General features: G+C 35.4%; 1 protein-coding gene across 1 annotated transcript in view; it reads left to right on the top strand.

Annotated features, from left to right (window-relative positions):
* Positions 1–4,697: 4,697 nt before the first annotated feature.
* Positions 4,698–20,081, top strand: part of LOC125676396 (B-cell receptor CD22-like) — a 154,743-nt gene continuing 139,359 nt past the window's right edge. Inside the window, exons 1-4 of the mRNA XM_056157244.1 lie at positions 4,698–4,815; positions 4,898–5,019; positions 7,856–8,062; positions 13,297–13,629. Coding sequence (XP_056013219.1) covers positions 7,954–8,062; positions 13,297–13,629 — 442 coding nt within the window. The 5' untranslated portion in view covers positions 4,698–4,815; positions 4,898–5,019; positions 7,856–7,953. The remainder of the gene's footprint in view (positions 4,816–4,897; positions 5,020–7,855; positions 8,063–13,296; positions 13,630–20,081) is intronic.

The raw sequence follows: 20,081 nt of genomic DNA, 5'->3' as shown, positions 1-20,081 counted from the left end.
TTTCCGTGATTGACGTCCTCGTTCCAGTTGAATTTTGTAATAATCCGAAATGAGTTTCTTTTTCCCCCCTCCCCGCTGTAAATACTGTAGTCGTCGTTGATTCTCTCTGCGAAGTTGTAATTCACGCTGCCGTTGTCTGTTCAGCTGATCATTCAAAAATCTCAATCGCTGTTCAATATAACTCCGTGGAAGTCCAGTAGGTAACTTGTCTGACATGATGTCGAAAGTGACACCCAATGCACCGCGCGCCGCTTTATATATATATTACCTGTAGACAGCGCTGGGTAAAACTAGGGACCGTGCCAGCTCTGGGGATTGTACTATTGTTCTTTAATAAACATGTCAACTTAAAACCTTGTGTTATTCTTTTAGATTTAATACACTGTTATTCTTTTAGATTTAATACACAGGATTTCACTGGATTTTCAGAAAAATAGCAGGAACTCATTCCAGGAACTCAAAGCGAAAGTACCGCATGCTAAAATTAGGATCATAGGCCAGCCTATTCACCCGCTCTACAACCCCTGCTGGGGTTGACCCCGTCCTAGTGCACTCCGTTGACCCCAACACCGCTTGACCAATCAAAAACGCTCTTGCTTGACCTCATTTGCATAAAAAGTGCACTCAGTTGACCTCCCTATCGGGACGCGTTATACTACTGGCGGCTATAGAGGAATACTACAGCTTTGTGGGTATATCCATGCCATGTTTTGTGCACTCTCTTCGCTTGTAGGCTTACCCTTTTACGCCACATTTAAGAAATGCAAGATTAGGCTTATTCTCTGCACACTTGAAATATATCGAAGGTTCGTAGAGCTGTTTCGAATCGGAATAGGTTGTGCTGTGATTTTTATAGGGGGCGTTCAATACCACATGATTGTTAATCGAAGGCTACTAGAAAGCGCCACATCTTCCTTAGCTATTATCCGCCACTTCAAAAGACTCACTGTTTCATCTGATCAAACCGGAAACAAATTGAAGAAGAAATTGGAGAAGAAGGAAGAGGATTAGAAGGGAGGAAGATAAGGAAGAGGAAAAGGTGCTGAAGGAGGGGGAGGGGGAGGAGAAAAGCAAAGTTAGGGTTTGGGACTGGGGACTTGGGTGGCCTTGGTATGGCCTAAAATTGACGACCAATCGTGTCTCCCCTCACGACACTTTCGGTCGCCCGGCGACGACACGTGTGGTGCAAATGGTCGCTGGCGACCAAACGTGCCGTAACGAAGCAACACGAATCAATCATAACATAAAAAAGATACATAACCCTGTCTTCTAACACTACAGAAAAAATAATTTAATACTAGTAAGGCCATGCCAATTTGTAATCTAGTAAAAGTGACGTTTTTGCACCTGATATACAAAAAATATTATTATATCAAAATTAAGAGTTTAAAAGGACATGTTAGGAGTAATGTCAATTTCTAAAAATTTACATAATTTTCAAGGTCTGGCCTTAAAATGTAAAATGAAATTTTAAAAAAGTGGGGTTTGGAGATCAATTTTTGGAATTATTGGCGAAAATACTGAATTTTTTAACAACCGAATAAATTAATTACAACTTTTTTAAGAATCGGTGTTCTGTTTGGAAAAATATATCAACCAAGTTAATAAATTACAACATTTGAACTAGTTTCAAGTCTCAACTATCTGTATCATAAATTATAAATCTGAAATACACGCATAGAAGTATAAAAGTAGACGATACATTAGTTAAAGCAGAAACTATAAGATCATACAGATTTAAAACCCTTTGATTAATCAATCCACAAATTATAGTCCCTGCTAAATCCTTCCAAAATCTGAATTGACCCCAAAATTTTGAACTAGACAGGGTTTAATGATAGATATGTAATATGTTCGCACCAATAGGATCAGTATTGAACCAGTAACCATTAAGTTGTAGCACCCTGCGCAGTTGCGCTCAAAAGCTCAGGAGCTAACTTCCTTATATTGATTGATTGATTAAATATTGTTTAACGTCCTTCTCGAGAATTTTTCACTCATACAGAGACGTCACCACTGCCGGTAAAAGGCTGCAAAATTTAGGCGCCTATGCTCGGAGCTTATGTCCATTGGGCAGGGAGGGATCTTTATCGTGCCACACCTGCTGTGACACGGAACCTCGGTTTTTGCGGTCTCATCTGAAGGACCGCCCATTTAGTCGCCTTTAACGACAGGCAAGGGGGTAGTGAGGACCTATTCTAACCCGGATCCCCACGGGATAACTTCCTTATAAAGTTGGATACAAAGAACATTGGTGCAACCACCAAAATTATGGGCTGGAAAAAACTTTGGGAAGTGTACGAACTAAATGTTTTCAGAGAAAGTGTTTGAAAGCGCGAGGAAATTAAAACGCAAAGGCTGGTAAAATTTATAGAAATTTTGATCAAATCCGGAGATGAAAAAAGTAAGTGAAAAGAATCGTTACTTATATGCTGTAACTATTTATTGGTAGCTCAATAATGCAACTAGTTTTTTATAAGATTTTAACTTAATTCGCAAAACCAAAACTAAGAGCAAGCTATGTACACAGTTTACGCTTGTCCGATCGATCGATACGAAAATGCGTTTGACCGATCAATCGATTTGCTTCGCCTCGACTAGCCTAAGTATAATTTCTTTTCCATGACGTTGCACGCGGAAATTTCTGCTCTTGGCATGTTTCCATCAAGTAAGAAAAAAATATTATATACTTTCAATTTCATCTCTTCTTTTTTCTTTAAAAGTTTGCGGGCATATCACACGATATATGCCGGGAAACATTCCGGTCCGCAAACATTACGTCACAATCAAATTACTACGCCGTTAATTTTCAAATTTTTCGTGTTTTTCATCTTTTACTCAGTTAAACCAATAAAGAAATTGTTAAAAATAAAATTATTGTTAGTTTCTAAATGAAATTGAAAGTATATAATAAAAAATGTTATAGACTTTGTATGGGAAAATATGACTACGCAAGCTCAGTCCGTCTACGCGCCAAAAAACTCGGTTGTCATATTTTCCCATACAAAGTCTATAACCTATAATTATATTTGAATAAAAAGACCTCTAAATGGGATGCATTTTTCACAATGCGGCGCGAGGTATTTCCCGCTGAATACAGGTTGCAGTCCACAATTCATAGCGTCAATCTAAGGATTTTTCTTTTTATATCTGATTGTAATAAGTGTCTGTAAAATAATTTTAGTCACTGATTTTATTTATGACTCCATTGTTTGATTTTTTCACAGACAATGTTGGGTCATGATGTAACAAAATCTTTAAATATTAGTCCTCTACTTATTTAAATCAGGATCAAGATATCTTTAATATATCGTGAATTTCTGCATTGATTGTAGGATAAAAATCTGAATTCAAGTTATTAGGGGAGGGGTAAAACTCCTGTAAGTTTATGTCATCCGACATCGATTTTCATTAAATCTTATTACTATTATTTTCAACATTCATAGAATTAGTTTGAAGGGGATGGGGTGGTGTGATGAAAACTATAGTATGTGAATTTAGTTTTTTTGTCAGACATTGAACTTTGATCACATCCCTTGGCAATAAACGTTGTAAATTCGTTAGCCTATAAAACTCAATGCAGATGTTACAAAAATAGTAAATGCATTTCATGATATCAACAACGTAATCCTCTTTTCACCCCTCCCTCGAACAATTTCTAAGATCCGCGCATGAAAAATGTTAACGATATGTACATGTACATGCATATTGAATCCTTATCTAATGTAATCTTTGTGTTGAAATCTGGGTTGGCTTTTTTTTTCACGTGCTATTCAATATTTTGAAAATATTTTCTTTTTCATTAATAACAACTTTTAATGTATTAAACAGCTCAACCTGCATTGAGTTACTCAGCATTAGGGGGCGGAGGTGGGGACTAATCCCACCCTTTTTTCGACATCACTCTTTACCCACTGTTAGTATAGTCAAAGTTGGTTGTTTTTAAAGTTCGATTTATAGGCTGGTTCCTGACCTTTGTTTTAAATAGTAGTGGTAAATTGAAATGGAAATATAATAAATTAATCGATGAATTGAAATAAAGGATCAACCCTTGTCCCCTTACCCCAAAACATTGGGATTTATACGTTTGATTTCAGTTTTAAATTTTGCAAGATAAGAATTTTCAGATAATTGTGAACCCCCGCCTTACAGAAACGATGCAATGCAACGTGCCTGATTATATTTATATCATCACATGATCTTTTCAGGTGTCTGTTGTTTTTGAAAGATTACTTCTAAAATTCTCGTGTTTCATTGTATTGCAACTTGGACAGAAATAAACATTAAATACGTCTGTAACCCCACCCCTTTTCCTCAACCCTACAATATGACGAAATTCTTTGAAAAATTTCACGTGTTCTCGTGCAATCAGTGTACATACAGCTTCATGAAAGTTTTACATATACCATGGGTTTGTTTTTTCGTGGTCAAAAATATATATAATGAATAAACCCTCGTCCAAAAAATAAATAAAATAAGACGTCATTTTTTATCAAAATGCTTGCGCGGTAACCGACAACTGTTCCTCAGAAACGCATGCGACTTCTCCAAACTTATATCATATAATGGGCCAGCTCATGTCGGTCCCTTATGAAGACGATGAATCTACACCATGTATAACCTTACTGAAGTTTGCCGGATATTTGTTTATTTTTATATACACTACCATGGATCTATTTAAAAACTTTTTATCTTTACACTTATGTGTACACACTACCATGGATTTAAAAACCAGGAAGTTAACAAACATGTCGACCAGCTCGTCGTACGTTGTAGTTCTGTTATACACATGGAATGTATTCTCATTCACGCGAGGTAAATATCATCAGTAGAAAAAAAATCCTTTAATGGAGCTAAAATGTGTGTAAGATTATATGCTGATATAATTAATTTGCAGGAATACCAACACTAGATAAACTCAGTTCAGGAAACACCGTGGTTACAGAGAGTGGATTATCTGTAACAGGAAGAACTACACAGTGTTACAGTCAAGTGCCGTCGTTTACCTGGGAGTTAGTGGTGAGTCCTGCTTAATAATGGAAGTACTATGAAGCTGGAATGAGAGTCATTAACTTTGTATGCAAATATCAGTTAAAACGGTAACGAAGCCATTATAATTGATTTATATCAGAAACACTGAATTGCGAGTAGAGAGACTATTGTATTTAAAATCAAACTAATACATCTATTCAAGCATTGGCGCCTAGTATCGGATCAAAATGCCTTAAAAACTGTGACGAACGCCCAAAGATAGGACGTATTTATTTGATATAGGTTTGTAATTATGAAAAAAAAAAATCAAATGACAATAAGAATGGAATGTCCATGTAAAAGTATTCGTATGGTTCATCTATTTCATCACGTATTAGATAATTGTTTTTATCTTAAATATTTTGTTAAATTATATACTGTGGTGACATAATTTATATGTATGACCTCCACTAATTCAATTAAACTTGTTGGTGTGTAAAAGTGCTTCCAACATATCTTCCAATCACCAAACAAACAAATCTTTTTTTCTTTCCTATTTTGCTCAGCCTCAAGAGATTCCCTCTAAAATATCTCCAAATCAACGAACAGACAGTAATGTGTTCATATAGAAAAAAATTCCGATAAAGGCGTAATGTATCATAGTAGCTGTGGGTTTCTAGCGTTATGATGTAGATATAATCATTGAAGCTTAGTTTACATTTGAAACAACAGCATATGCATTGTACTAAATTTGGTTACGATTTTCCAAGTGGGTTTTGAATGTCGTATGTATTCATTTTATATTTACATTTTATACAGCCATCCTGACTATTCCCGTTCGGACGGACAGCCGTCGGGACAAATCAGTACGATGGCTGTACGGAAATTACCGTGATATTATACAACATTCTCCGAGAGATCTCCATAAGTCACCACATGATTTTAACTCAGTTTGAACTTGGTTTATCAACATTTAAAAATATTACTTCATACAAAAATAGTTAGTTACATAATATATACAAAATAATATTCACATATTTATATAGCAATATTCCATTATCACTTGCATGTGGTGTTTATATCTCTCAACTAATTCGATACGCAAGAGCTGAAGAGCTTGTTTTGCGTATAGTCAGTTTTTAAATCGAGGCAAGCTACTGACAAACAAGTTGATGGTACAGGGGTTTCAACAGTCTCGATTGAAGTCAGCATTTCGCAAATTATATGGTCGTTATAACGATCTAGTTTGTCAATACAACCCATCATTGGGTCAAATGTTGTCTGACATGTTTCATACCGATTGTTAGGCCGTTCTTGGCACACTTATTTTGACTACAGATAACTCCGTTTACCTGATCAGGATATAGTGATCACGGCGGGTGTGATCGGTTGACAGGGGATGCTTACTCCTCCTAGGCACCTGATCCCAGGTCTGGTGTGTCCAGGGGTCCGTGTTTGCCCAACTATCTATTTTGTATTGCTTATAGGAGTTATGAGATCGATCACTGTTCGTTATCTTCACCTTTCATTCATTCGATAACTAGACTATACCACACTACACATGTACTTGTTTATTGAATCGAAGAAGATTGATTGTTAACGCGCTTCTATCGGGAATATGTGATAATCCATTCAAAAATGTTGTCAAGAAGTAAACCAAAACGTGCAGTATTCCTAGATTAAAAACAATCAACGCCAACTGTGGACGATCATTGTATTTGTGACTCTACAGGTCTTTCATCTGGCGATCACAAAGGCATAACTTCTCTGATTCACTTATGCAAACCACCGAAACAGCGCAAAACAATGAGTGTTATTGTTATTTGTTAATTTGCGAAGGACATTAAGGAGTCAGTCACACCGAGTTCTGATAATCTTAGTCTTGAAGATCTACAACAAATTTAGTTGATTTGTATTTAGTTCAGTTGACTGTTGAAAAATATGCACCAATACAAACCAAAACAATTACTATACGACCAAACATATAATGGTATAACTAGGACCTACATTCCGCTAAAAGGGAGAAACTTAAAGTCGATATATATATATATATATATATATACATACAAGTCTCTTTTTTGGAAGTAAAATATAGAAAAAACACTTTGTAGAAATATTTCGACCGTGTTACCAGTCTTCTTCAGTCGTGTTTATCTCTCATACATGTAGCAACGTACGCAACTTTGACGTTTATAATACTTACTGTGACGTCATAGTACTTTCGTGTATGTAGTCGTGTGTTACGTTGCTATGAGAGATAAATGTATGTACATGTGTGTGTGTGTGTATGTATGTGTATGTTATTGTTTGCTTTTGTAAAACTATTACTTCAGATGTATGAGCTTTCAGATTTACTGTCGTCGGTCTACTCGACAAACTACTGCCTACTTTTCAGACTACTTAGATTGATATTGTGATAAATTTTCACCTTCTCTGGACAGACAAATAGCTCTTCTTCTGCCTTAAGATTGACACATTTACGTTCTCCTTCAAATATACTGTCTTTCCTCGATTCCTAAAAATAGCTTCTTCAACAAAACGAATACAACTTTCGTAAAGTATCGTACGATTCACAGAATTTGCCTCAAATCCTAATCCGTTCATATTGACCATGAACAGCTCAAAAGTGCTGTTCATTTATTAAATAACTATTAAGTAAAGAGAATAATTCGATAGTTATAGAAACTTGTTTTGTATTATTTCTTATACTGAAATGCGTTCAAATCAATCTTGGTTCATTCCTATGAATTTGAAATATATGTAGTTTTCGAGGGACCTACATTATTAGTAGAGATTTGATACAGTTTTTTTTTTATTTCGACTGAATGGAAGGATTACAACAGCCATTATCACATTATGAGACATTGTACTGGTTGTTTTGTAGTCTACAGATGGAAGTTTCTGCTGACTGGAGACACAGCTACAGCTACAGGTGGTGGATCCTGCAGTGGTGGAAGTAGTCTGTACACAGGAACTGTATCAATGAGTTACTATTATCCAGTTGTGTATGGACAGACTGTTAACTTACGTCTTACCATCAACAAAACACCAAGTATCTCCACCACATCAACAGGGACACTCTCTTTTCCAGGTATGGACACAACACAAAACAATATATTTGCCTACATGTATGTTATGGGTTAACACAAAACTATTCTAATCTAAATTAATCTGGATCAGTTTAATATCTATAATAAGATGTGTAAAATTGACCTCTTTCTGTCTGTTATAATTACATTTCTTCTACAGTAGCACGCACCTACGCTACTTAAATGCAACCCAACGATTTTCTTTTCTTTATTTTTTTTTCATTATGTCTCCCCTTCAAAGGGGAGACATATTATTTTTGTCATTTTTCTTATTATTATTCTTATTCTTCTTCAAAAATTTTTTGTCCGGGCCCTAACTAGAGAACCCTTTAAATATAAGACTTCAAACTTAGAACATAGGGAGATGGTATGAAGGAGGGGTGCCCACCACCAAAACATTTGACCTTGACCCTCTTATAAAGTCAAGGTCAATCTTTTACTTCAACACATAGTCCAGGCCAATAGCTGAGAACCCTTTGACATTACGATTTCAAACTTGGAACGTGGCTAGAAGACATAGATGCAAGGTGCACTGCACCAAACATTTTGACCTTGACCCCTGTCTTCATTCAAGGTCAAATTAAGAAAAACATGAATATACCATAACTTTAGAACCCTTTGACATTAGGACTTCAAACTTAGGATATGAGAAGGAGGAATCAGGAAAGGGGAAATTCCACCAACATTTTTGACCTTGACCCATTTATAAAGTCAAGGTCAATTTTTTATGTCAACATATAGTCCAGACCAAAAGCTGACTTGACAACCGTTTGACGTTAAAATTTCGAACGTGGAATATGGAGAGATGATATGGAAGAGTGCACCAAAATTTTTGACCTTGACCCCTTTCTTCATTCAAGGTCAAATTAAGAAAAATATGAATTGACCATAACTTTAGAACGCTTTAACATTAAGACTTTAAACTTAGAATATGAGAAGGGGGAAAGAGGAAAGAGGGAATTCCACCAAAATTTTTGACCTTGACCCATTTATAAAGTCAAGGTCAATTTTTATGTCAAAATATAGTCCAGGCCGAAAGCTGACTTGACAACCGTTTGACATTAAAACTTTAAACTTGGAATATGGAGAGGTTATATGGAAGAGGGGTACACACCACAAACATTTTTGACCTTCATCCACTTACAGTGTCAAGGTCACTCTTTTACATCAAGACTATAAACCTGAGAACTATTTGACATTAGGATTTCAAACTTACAACTTAGAAAGCAGATATTAAGACAAGATGTACTGTACCAAAATCTTTGACCTTGACCCATTTTTTCATTCAAGATCACTCTTTTACATCAAAGTATAGTCAAGACTATAACTTAGGTGTAATATTGATGCAAGCTGTTGTTATTGCCTCTTACGCTTGCACTCATTATTGTTGCCCAGGTTATTAGACAATCAAACTTTGAAGGGGAGACATCTGGGTTTTTTTGTAAAAAACAATACCCACTAGTTTGTATATGAAATACGATTGGTAGTGGGAATTCATTATTTCAAAAAGTGACAATTGAGTGTCTTTCCGTTTTTCAAAGTATGTATATTCAACGAATTTATATATCTCGTGGTCTACTACCCTCCCTTATGGGCGGAAAATGTACCATATTGATTAAATCACGTAAATCCGGTCTCTCGTCGAAATGTTCGCTATTCACCCCTGTACTGAATAGCAAATGTGGTGACAGTAAACCAGGCTGATTGGGTTGTTTTTGGTCCCAACAAAATTAGGTTTTAACATATTACGATAGGTTTTATACCAATGAATGAAGACATGAAATATTTCAGTGAAATTCATTGTATGTAAAACGTACGTTTACGTATGTAATGTTAACTTTACCATATTATTATGTTTTTCTTTCTTTTATCTAATAAAGAGAAGAAGCTGTTATAAGAACTGAAATTATTTAATTCTACAATTAATTCATAATACAAGTAACAGTGCCTGAGTAGATCTACTATTTTAATATTTGATGTGCTCCAATTCATTTGCTAAACCCTCTTTTGCTTATATCTATTAACATTTTTTGTTGTTGAAAATCTTATTTCTTATCCAAATTTGCATACATTTAATCTTTTGACATTACTAATTCTTAAATATTCTATTTTTTTGATAATTTCATAATTTTGCATTGATTTGAGAAGCTGTTTCAGGGTGTTGTAAGTCACCTTATGTATACATAATATAATACATTTCAGTCAATGGTGTTAAAATGACGCATCTATGAAATCTTTAAGCATCAAACAACAAATTGTTAAGAGCGTACTGTTTTTGAACCGTCAGTCATTCAGTCCTCTTCTAAGCAGCGCAACTCCTCTGAAACCGTTCAACAGAACACTTTAGAGTTTAGTTGTAGAGAGACGTACTGTGTAGATATGGATATTCGATCTGATTCCTTTTTTTTCTGGGAGCTATGCTGTTTTGTTTTGAAGTCTCAAATGACACTTCTATTTACATATGTTGTTATAATTTAATCTCGGAATCTTTCACACAACAAACTGTGATGAGCGAACTATTATTTAGCCGTCAGTCATTCAGTCCTCTCCTAAGCAGCGCAACTCCTCTGAAACCGCTCAACAGAATTTCAGAACACTTTATTAGAGTTTAGCTGTAGAACGACTTACTGTGTAGATGTGCATATTCGCGAGAACATCTGATTCTTTTTTTTCTTCTCTGGGAGCTATGCTGTTATGTTTAGAAGTCTCAAATGAAACTCCAAAATACATATGTACATATATTTTTATAATCCCACTTTTCACATGCATACGACAAATAGGATTACTGATAGCATGTTGTCAAAATATAATAATTTTACATAGAACAACATACAGGACTTTCAATGCTTATTCTGATAGAAGCTTTTAAATCAAGGTGGACTGTATTTTCTACTTCTGAATAATAATATAAACGAGTAACAAATTTCTCTAACATTTTGTTATGACAGTACATATATTTTTATTTTTCAATTATATCTACGCCCTTTGAAACAAAAACAACAACAACAAAAAACAAACAAAAAAAAACCCAAAACCCCCCCCCAAAAAACAACAACAACAATTTGTCATTGCAGTCATTAGTCTTTAAGTAAGGATATAAGCCGAAAACTGTCCATTCTGTGAGAGAAAAAACTGATCGAGGCCCGTAGGGCCGATATCAGTTCTTTTTCTCACAGAATGGACATTTTGAGGCTTATATCCTACTTAAAACATTACATCGTTTGTTCTAAGAATGGACAGTCTCAAGTAAACCCATTGACAATGATAATTATGAATAAAGCTATTTTGAATAGTCTGACAATATAACCAGTCTTGCGTAGAATTCTGTTTCTTTTGTTCACTTATTGGACAGTGTCCGGTAAGTAGTCTTCAACTGCAGGTTTTATATTCACTCTTTCTATAGCACTGAGCCATATCAACATGTCTTCCTCTGGCATTTTCATTGCACAGTCAAAATTTAAGGATTTTAGTGAAAGTATTGCAAGTATTCTTGATATGGAGGGTGAGAAAGTTATGGGGCCAATTTTGGTCTTAAAAGCATTGTGTTTTCGAATATTTGGATGAGGAAATAACTAACGTCAGCCAAAAGAACCAAATACACCTATCTCGTGAAATGAAATTATTCATGAAAGCGAAAATAATAATTCAGAATTAGGATATGCTAATAAAGAAAACATAAAAAAGTGGTGTTAAGAAGTTTCAGAATGTGCCTCTGAATCCAGCGAAATTCAAATACAGTATGGAAATATGCCTTTCAAATTTAAGTTTTGATGCGATATAGTAATGGCCAATGGAATTTTAAAAAATGTGAATCTTACGAGTTGAAGCAGAGAATTCTACTAAAGGGAAATATCGTTTTAACTGTTTCAGTGATTTTTCCGATATCTGTGTTGATTCTTACTTGTAGGGAATTTAAAATTAAATTTGTATCTCTTTGACAAATGTATTGTCTTTCTCTTATTTTCAGCCTACCTGTAGATGTCAAATAAGTTATTGGGTTTACCTGGCACTGTCCAATAAGTTGACAGTTACTGTCCATTATTTTTAAGAACGGACGGTATCTGTCCATTCTTACAAATAATGGACAGCAATTATCAACTTATTGGACACCTACAGGTAACCTTTTCACTACCAGTGGACTTTCTTCTATATAAAAGCCTGAAAAGACAAAGGGTTGCGTAACAAAAATGTTTTAAGTTTATCTTTCATATAATAGTCAGAACATTCATGATTCAGATGATCAAACAGCATAATCTGCATTAATGAATAGTTTTGAAATAGCAAACATATCATATTCTGAACAAGAATAGTGACTGGATTTTATTTTGTTTTGAACTTACTTTACACATGAAGTATTCATATTGTGACATATTTGCACTTACGACTTGCATGTAATTTCTTTGTAAATTTTTTTCTGTAAATTTTATAGTTTCCATCTGCATTCATTTTTAAAATGTTAGTCCACAGTCCATCTTTCTAAAGAATATCGAATACTTATTTAAAGTTTATAAACGAGCATTATATTTTTATTCCTATTTAAAGCAATTTATACCAATACAGTTTTTGTGTGATCTATATGTGAAAATACACCATGTTACATTTTGAATGACATTTCTAACATTTATTCCGCGAAAGCAAGGGAGATGACTCTGGAATCATGTAAATCGTCGTGGATTTCATAGATTTTACAGTTTTGTTGGAATGTATTTTTGTGGCTGTGGTTTTGTATATATGCATTGAAATACCTGTAGTACATGCATATTGTGTATTTTGTTGATGCTGGATCGGCGAGGGGGATAGGGGCAAGATTGCCCTCAACATAAATCGCATGACCCCTACTCACCAGAGAGTTTAGTATGAATGGTTGGGGTACATGGAACTCTAGATAGAAAATGGACCCCCCCCCCTTTAAGAAATTATATCTCTACCATATCTACAATAGTTTTTCCCGTAATGATCCAGGTTTGAAAAGGTCGTCAGTACCCCTTCCTTGTCGTAAGAGAATTCGGATGAGACCGCAAAAAACCGAGGCCCCATGCTACAGCAGGTGTGGCTAGATATAGATCCATCCCTGCTCAAAGGCCGTAATCGCAGAGCATAGGCCTAAATTTTGCAGTTATTCACCGACAATGGCGACGTTTCCATAAAAAATGAAAAATTCTCGGGTGGGACGTCAAAAATATACAACAATTGACATATAATGCTTTTCAAACAAAAACTACACATTTTAATTTAGTTTCCTACAATTTGACTGGATCATCAGAGATGGCGTCACTAGGACAACAGTTTACATGGACCTGTCAGATGACTGTCGCTCCTACCGAAACACAAGTATACGTCAGGTTCTACAGAAACGAGACCAGTGTTGGTGTTGTTGGATATACCACTCAATGTCAAGGATTTGGTGTGAATTCTAGATACAGCTATAGTTGTACTACACCGAGAGAGTTCAATCTCATCATACCACCACAAAGTGTGACAGAAGATGAACAATATACCGTATGGAGATGTGCTTATTACACCGGATTTCCATCCTACAGTAGCGTTCAGAAACAACTCGTCATCGCAAGTAAGACAAATCAAAAACTGAAATTAAACATTATTTTTCTAAAATTCATCAAATTAACCAAAATTATTCATAGGAATTAAAGTTTGGTACCGAAAAATACAACTCGAAATACGGCGAATAAAAAGTACTTATTCAATAACGTTAAAATGACAACTTGAAAAGGTTAACTCTTCTGAAAATAGCTTCCCCACTTGACGTTTGCGATACTGGCCCGCGTCGTATTACTCTAATTGCTTAAATCACCCGCTGATATATCTAAATACAAGACAGAATAATAAACATTAAACGTAAAGCTTGTACTAAGGTTAATAAGGCATTTATTAGAATAATGTAATTTATCAAAGTACGTATTCATCTATAGAAAATATTTCCAATCATCTAATGGAAAACACAGTAAAACATGACTTGAATTGAATTTAAAAGACGAGAAAAACTACAAGGGTATGGCATAGATATTTTGTTTCTATGGAAAAATAAATAAGAAAGATATAATGATTAGATAAAAATATATACTTAGAATAATGAACAAACAGTTCTATATCATTAAACACAATTATAGGTTCTTAAGCGTGATTTAATTGCATCAATAAGTATTAGATAGAAAAAAAACACATTAGATTATTTAGTTGTCTCAAAAATATATCAAAGTACAAATCAACAATGGGAGCCTCCGTGGCCGAGTGGTTAGAGCATCGCGCTCAAAATCACACGGTCTCTTACCTCTGACGGTGTGGGTTCGAATCTCGCTCGCGCCGTTAAGTGAGAAAGTTTCCCAGTTTACTTTCGGAAGGTCGGTGGAGACCACAGGTAGATTGTATCTGGGTTCTCTCTTCCACCTGAGCGCTACCAGATAACTGAAAAATTGTTGAGTGTGGAGGAAAACATCAATCAATCAATCAAATCAACAATGTCTGCTCCGACATACAAGCGTGGACTATGATTTCTAACTAGTGGAAGCGGCATTCCAACTTGGAAACAAATATGTATAAGTTCATTGATACTTCGGAGCTATACATATATATCTAATTCCTGTGGTGCATATCGCTAGTTTTATATACCACAGTTCTATCCAGTGGCGGATTTAAAGGAGGGGGGGGGGGGTTGCTAAAATTTTCAAATTTAAGGTAAATCGTGCTATCTTATTTAGAAAAATGTACTAAACGATAAAAGAAGCAATAATATTTCTTCCACTCCCAGAGAAATAAATGACAAAATCTTGAGATTTCTTGAATTAATTTGTTGGGAGAACTTAACTTTTTCGAGAAACCCTTAAAATTTTCGTCATTTTATTAATTTTACCTTATAAAAAATGATAGAAAATAGTGCAAATGACTAAATAGGAGACATATCTCAAGACCTATAAAATCTGTAAAATCCAGGAGCTTCCAGGGGCTGGGGGCCTAAACCTCCTGCCTCATAAAGTGGCGGCCCCGATAACTGCAGTTCCTGGATCCCACCCTGCTATCAAACACCCGTGGTATATAGGACTTCCGGTTTTGTATTGTACCCCTTGCCTTTCCCCTAGCAATCTTTCCCTCTGAAAAAATGGCTGCATAGTAACTTCCACCCTAGGAAAAATGGCTATATGGTAGATCTCCCACTGAAATGTAGCTATATAGTAGGATTGTTTCCCTTTTATTGCCAGATGACCCCCACAGAAAACATACTGTATCGTAGACCCCCCCCCCCTTTTTTTTTTTTATCGCGGTCACGTTTATGGCGGACCATTCCCATGCATACGTATTCTTTATATTATGAAATTGATCTTTTTTTCTACTTTTCATTTCTTTTATACCATAAATGGAGAGTTAATTTTCGAATTCCCTTGATTGGGATTTTTGAAAATATTTATTATTCAACAAACATCATTTCAATCAGTCAAATGCTATGTAAAACAATAATATATTTAGATGGTAAAATCAAAATATTTCGTGCATGTAAACAGCACCTACATTGTACTGTAGGCAAATTATTTTTTTTAGTTAAACAGATAAGTATTTATCGTAGGAGGAATCAAAATTGTCTCTCTTGAATAACACAAAAACTTTTCATACAAATAATGGAGTAAAACTTAAAAATTCTACAACTCTGTTGCCTACCCCTGATTCCAAATTGCCGCTACTAAAGAATCAACTCGCTCTCTCGCTAGACATGATTCTTAACACCTCATTAGGAGAAAGTGGGATGTTTTGAATTAAATTAGGTTTTTGAGAGGAAACTTTTCCCCCAACTGTTTTCGGTGAATCGATGTATGAAAACGCTTTATCGATATAATCGTAACTATTCAAGACTGTTCAACTCCCAGCTGAAATATTAGTACTTTGATCTTATAGATATTCGTTTAAAAAATCTCTCCATAGATGAATTTTTGTTTTAATCTGACAGATGGACAATGTAATCATATTTTATTCCCATGCAAGGTGAAGATAACGAACAGTGATCAATCTCATAACTCCTACAAGCAATACAAATACATACGAAGAATATTCTGGAAAAGGTTTGATTTTTAGCATACATTCCTAAAACATTTTCGTTCACCCGAGCTGTAAGTTCAAATGAGCTTTTCTGATCACCCGTAGTCCGTCATCTGTCCGTCTGTAACCTTTCCACATTTTCGATTTCTTCTCCAGAACCACTGCACCAATTTCAACGAAACATGGCACAAAGCAACCTTAGGTAAAGGGGATTCAAGTTTAATGAAATGAAAGGTCACGCTCCACATTTACCAAAGAATATATTATTGATAGACAAAACAATAGCTCGTAACCCTATGCATAAACATAATCAATCTTTTGATAATAAAAATGCAAAATATCTTTGTTTGTATGCCCCGCATGGTAATTGATGATGATCACAGCCTTATAATACATAAAATGATTCTTAGCTAAATGGCTGTTTCAATATATGCATGACATTGATTGAACTTCTTAATGATTACAACCTCATAAACGTTTACTTCCTTATGTTTAGCATAAATGCAACCGGTATATCAACTCGAATTTTCTCGGATTATTCATAATCTGACATTTTTCTATTTCATGCGCTAATACAAGTAATTCATGTTTTTAACCATATTTATTAAAATCCATACGATATATCATGGCTGACAGGGTTTGATCCTTTATGGTGTAGACAATATAAACAACTTTCATAGGGAAGGAAACAAGGAAATTTAGTTAGAATGATATAACTGAGTCTTGGGAACCGGGTCCGTAGGACATTATAATTTTAACGATAGAACATTCTATCTAATGGATTTCAATACAAGTGGTTAAATGTAGTGTAAAAAATTTTCACGCAGCCATAAACTCGGCATCCCCAGTTCTAGATATTAGTACCATTATAGCTAAAAGCTGGCAAACTAACAATTAATATTAATCAAAATATGAAATGAATAAGCAGATGTTCATACAAAGATTGGAAATTTTAAACATTAGTCGTTTACATGCACACCATACATGTCAGAGAAATGCATGTAACTACTCTGGATTTGATTTGAAGTGATGAGTTACCAAGACTTGCAATATTTGTATGTTTCTACGTCTCTATTCAAAGTCCATATATATCAGAAGTAGCGATTACTTTTCAAAAGTGTTCTTTCAGAAGGAGGAGAATTAATATGCAAGATTTTTTCTTCTTCAAAATGTGTCATGTTACAGTATATAGCTTGATTTAATTTTTTTTTCTTCAATAATTTGTGTCAATACTATATGGTAAGCAGATAGGGTGGATTGAGATGAGACGTGGACATGGCAGTTGGTACATTTTCTATCATTTTTTTTCATTGTTTACAAGCATAAACTTTTAAAAATAAAATAGGGTCAATATAGTAGCGTTCCCCTCCCTCATTATTTGACTCTCACGTATGAAAATCGCTGCTATGTACGTGGGTCGGACTGGAGGAAACCTTTTCCCTCTTTCCAACCTCTCTCTCCCCTCCCCCCATACTACTTCCCCCTTCCTTCTACTATAGACAATTTTAAGATGTTAATCATGATAACTGTTCGTGTTCAAGTTGAAGTATTGTATTGTTTATTGGCTTTAAGCCTTATGGCTCATCAGCATAGAAGTACAACAGGTTTTTAAAGAGTAGATGGAGTTCACGATAATCAATGATTGTTTAACCTAGGAATGCAATTTGAGTGAAAATATTCTGGATTTATATCTCAAAACATAAAGAAAAAGAAAGTTTTATAGAAAAATTTTTAGGTAAATTTCGTATTTGTCGCAATGACAGGAAGGTGGATCTTTGTAACCAAAATAATTTCTTTTCTTTCTTCTTTTTTTCAATTCAATTTATTGGCTCTAAAGTATATGCAAGTGGTGTTAACATGTAATATAACATAAGGTACATTGTGTTACAATCCTTTGTTACTAAAGTATAGAGAGTATCTGATATATAAGTATAAAGAGTCTCTGCATGGTTATATAAACAACTTTCTTTTGTAGACACGAGATTGATAGGGTCAAACTAAATTAGTAGAACAACAGAAAAAGTAAAAGATTTGACATTAAACATGTAAATAAGTGATTAGATATAATATATATATATATATATATATATATATATATATATGTCCAACCCTTGAGACATACATAGAGGCCGTAGAATCAGACATTGAAAAGTTGCTTCAAAATCCTACTCAAACTTATGACAATCTGACCCGCGATGAAAGGAGCAGTATTCAAGCACTTAAAACCCGGGAAGATATTGTCATTAAGAAGGCAGATAAAGGGTCCACTGTAGTCGTTATGGACAAACAAGATTATATAGCAGAAGCAAACAGACAATTGTCAAATCAATTCTTCTATAGAAAAATTGATTTTGACCCCACAAAAAGCAATGCTGACGCTATTATCGACACTTTAGAAAAAATGAGACGCGATGAAGAAATAAGTCTTGAAACTTTCACTTGTCTCGTTCCCTCTAACGACAGCACACCTGGACAATTCTACCTTCTACCTAAAATACACAAAGAAGGAATCCCAGGCCGCCCAATTGTCAGCGCTATTGGTCATCCAACTGAGAAAATCTCACAGTTTTTGGACATGCACCTACGACCTCATGTAGAAACCATACCGTCCTACCTCAAAGACACGACAGACTACATGAACAAAACCCCAACTTCGAACTTGCCAGACAACACCCTTCTCGTGACTATGGACGTTGCATCATTATACACGAACATTCCTCACGATGAAGGCATTGAGGCATGCAAGGAAGTCTGGAACAGTAGAAAACACCAAAAACCGTCCACGGACTCCTTGGTTGAACTTTTAGAACATGTACTTAAACGCAATAACTTCATGTTCAATGGGGAGCATTACCTCCAAGTAAGTGGTACGGCCATGGGAACTAAAATGGCACCCTCGTATGCTAACATATTTATGGGTAGACTAGAAAAACAACCTTTGCTACAAGTACCCACTAAACCCCTCAGCTGGCTTAGGTTCATCGATGACATAGAAATCAAATGGGTCGAAGGAAGGGAAAGTCTGGACAATTTTGTGTCCTTTGTCAATTCATTTCACCATAATATTAAGTTCACAGTGGATATTTCAGATACCACCAATACATTTCTTGATACAAAATCCACTCTTAGAAATGGTGAAATTGAATTTGATCTCCATACCAAACCGACCGACGCCCATTTATATCTAATGCCATCCAGCTGTCACCCACATCACATTTTCAAGGGTTTACCGAAAGGCCTAGCAATTCGTGCCAGACGAATTTGTTCTAGTGAGGAATCCTATGAACGACAGGGTCAACAAATAAAGTCTCATTTATGCAAACGAGGTTACAAGCCGCTATCTGTCACTAATGCCATTGATGAGGTTAAAACAATCGACAGGTCTTCACTGTTGCAGTACAGGGAGAAAACGGAATGCTGTAGAGTACCTCTAGTCACCACTTACCACCCTGCATTGAAGGACCTAAACAAAATCCTAAAGGATAACTTCCCGAAACTCTTGGATAATCCTAGATTGGCAAGAGAATTTGGTGAGCCACCAATGGTGTCCTTCAGACGACCCAGGAATATCAAGGATTTGGTGGTAAGGGCCAGATTAGACAACCCCCTACCCAATGGAGGCTTTTCAACTTGCTCTGACAAGCGGTGTTTGCTTTGCAAATTTAGCCATAATTCAGAAACGTTCCAAAGCTTCACTACAGGCAAAACGTATACAATATTGGGTCAACTCTCCTGTAAAACCAACAACTGCATATACCTCATCAATTGTAAACAATGTGGACAACAATATGTTGGGGAAACTACAAACATCAGACTTAGGACCAACAACCACCGATCAACCATCAAAACCAAACACGTGACCGAACCCGTAGGGGAACATTTCAACAAAGAAGGTCACATTTGGCAAGACATGCAAGTGGTTGTTATTGATCATAACCCATTATGGACCGATGCAGAGAGAAAGAGCACGGAAAAATC

Source organism: Ostrea edulis, chromosome 2, assembly GCF_947568905.1.
Source record: "Ostrea edulis chromosome 2, xbOstEdul1.1, whole genome shotgun sequence".
Classification (NCBI taxonomy): Eukaryota; Metazoa; Mollusca; class Bivalvia; order Ostreida; family Ostreidae; genus Ostrea; species Ostrea edulis.
This window is presented reverse-complemented; position numbering and strand designations above follow the sequence as displayed.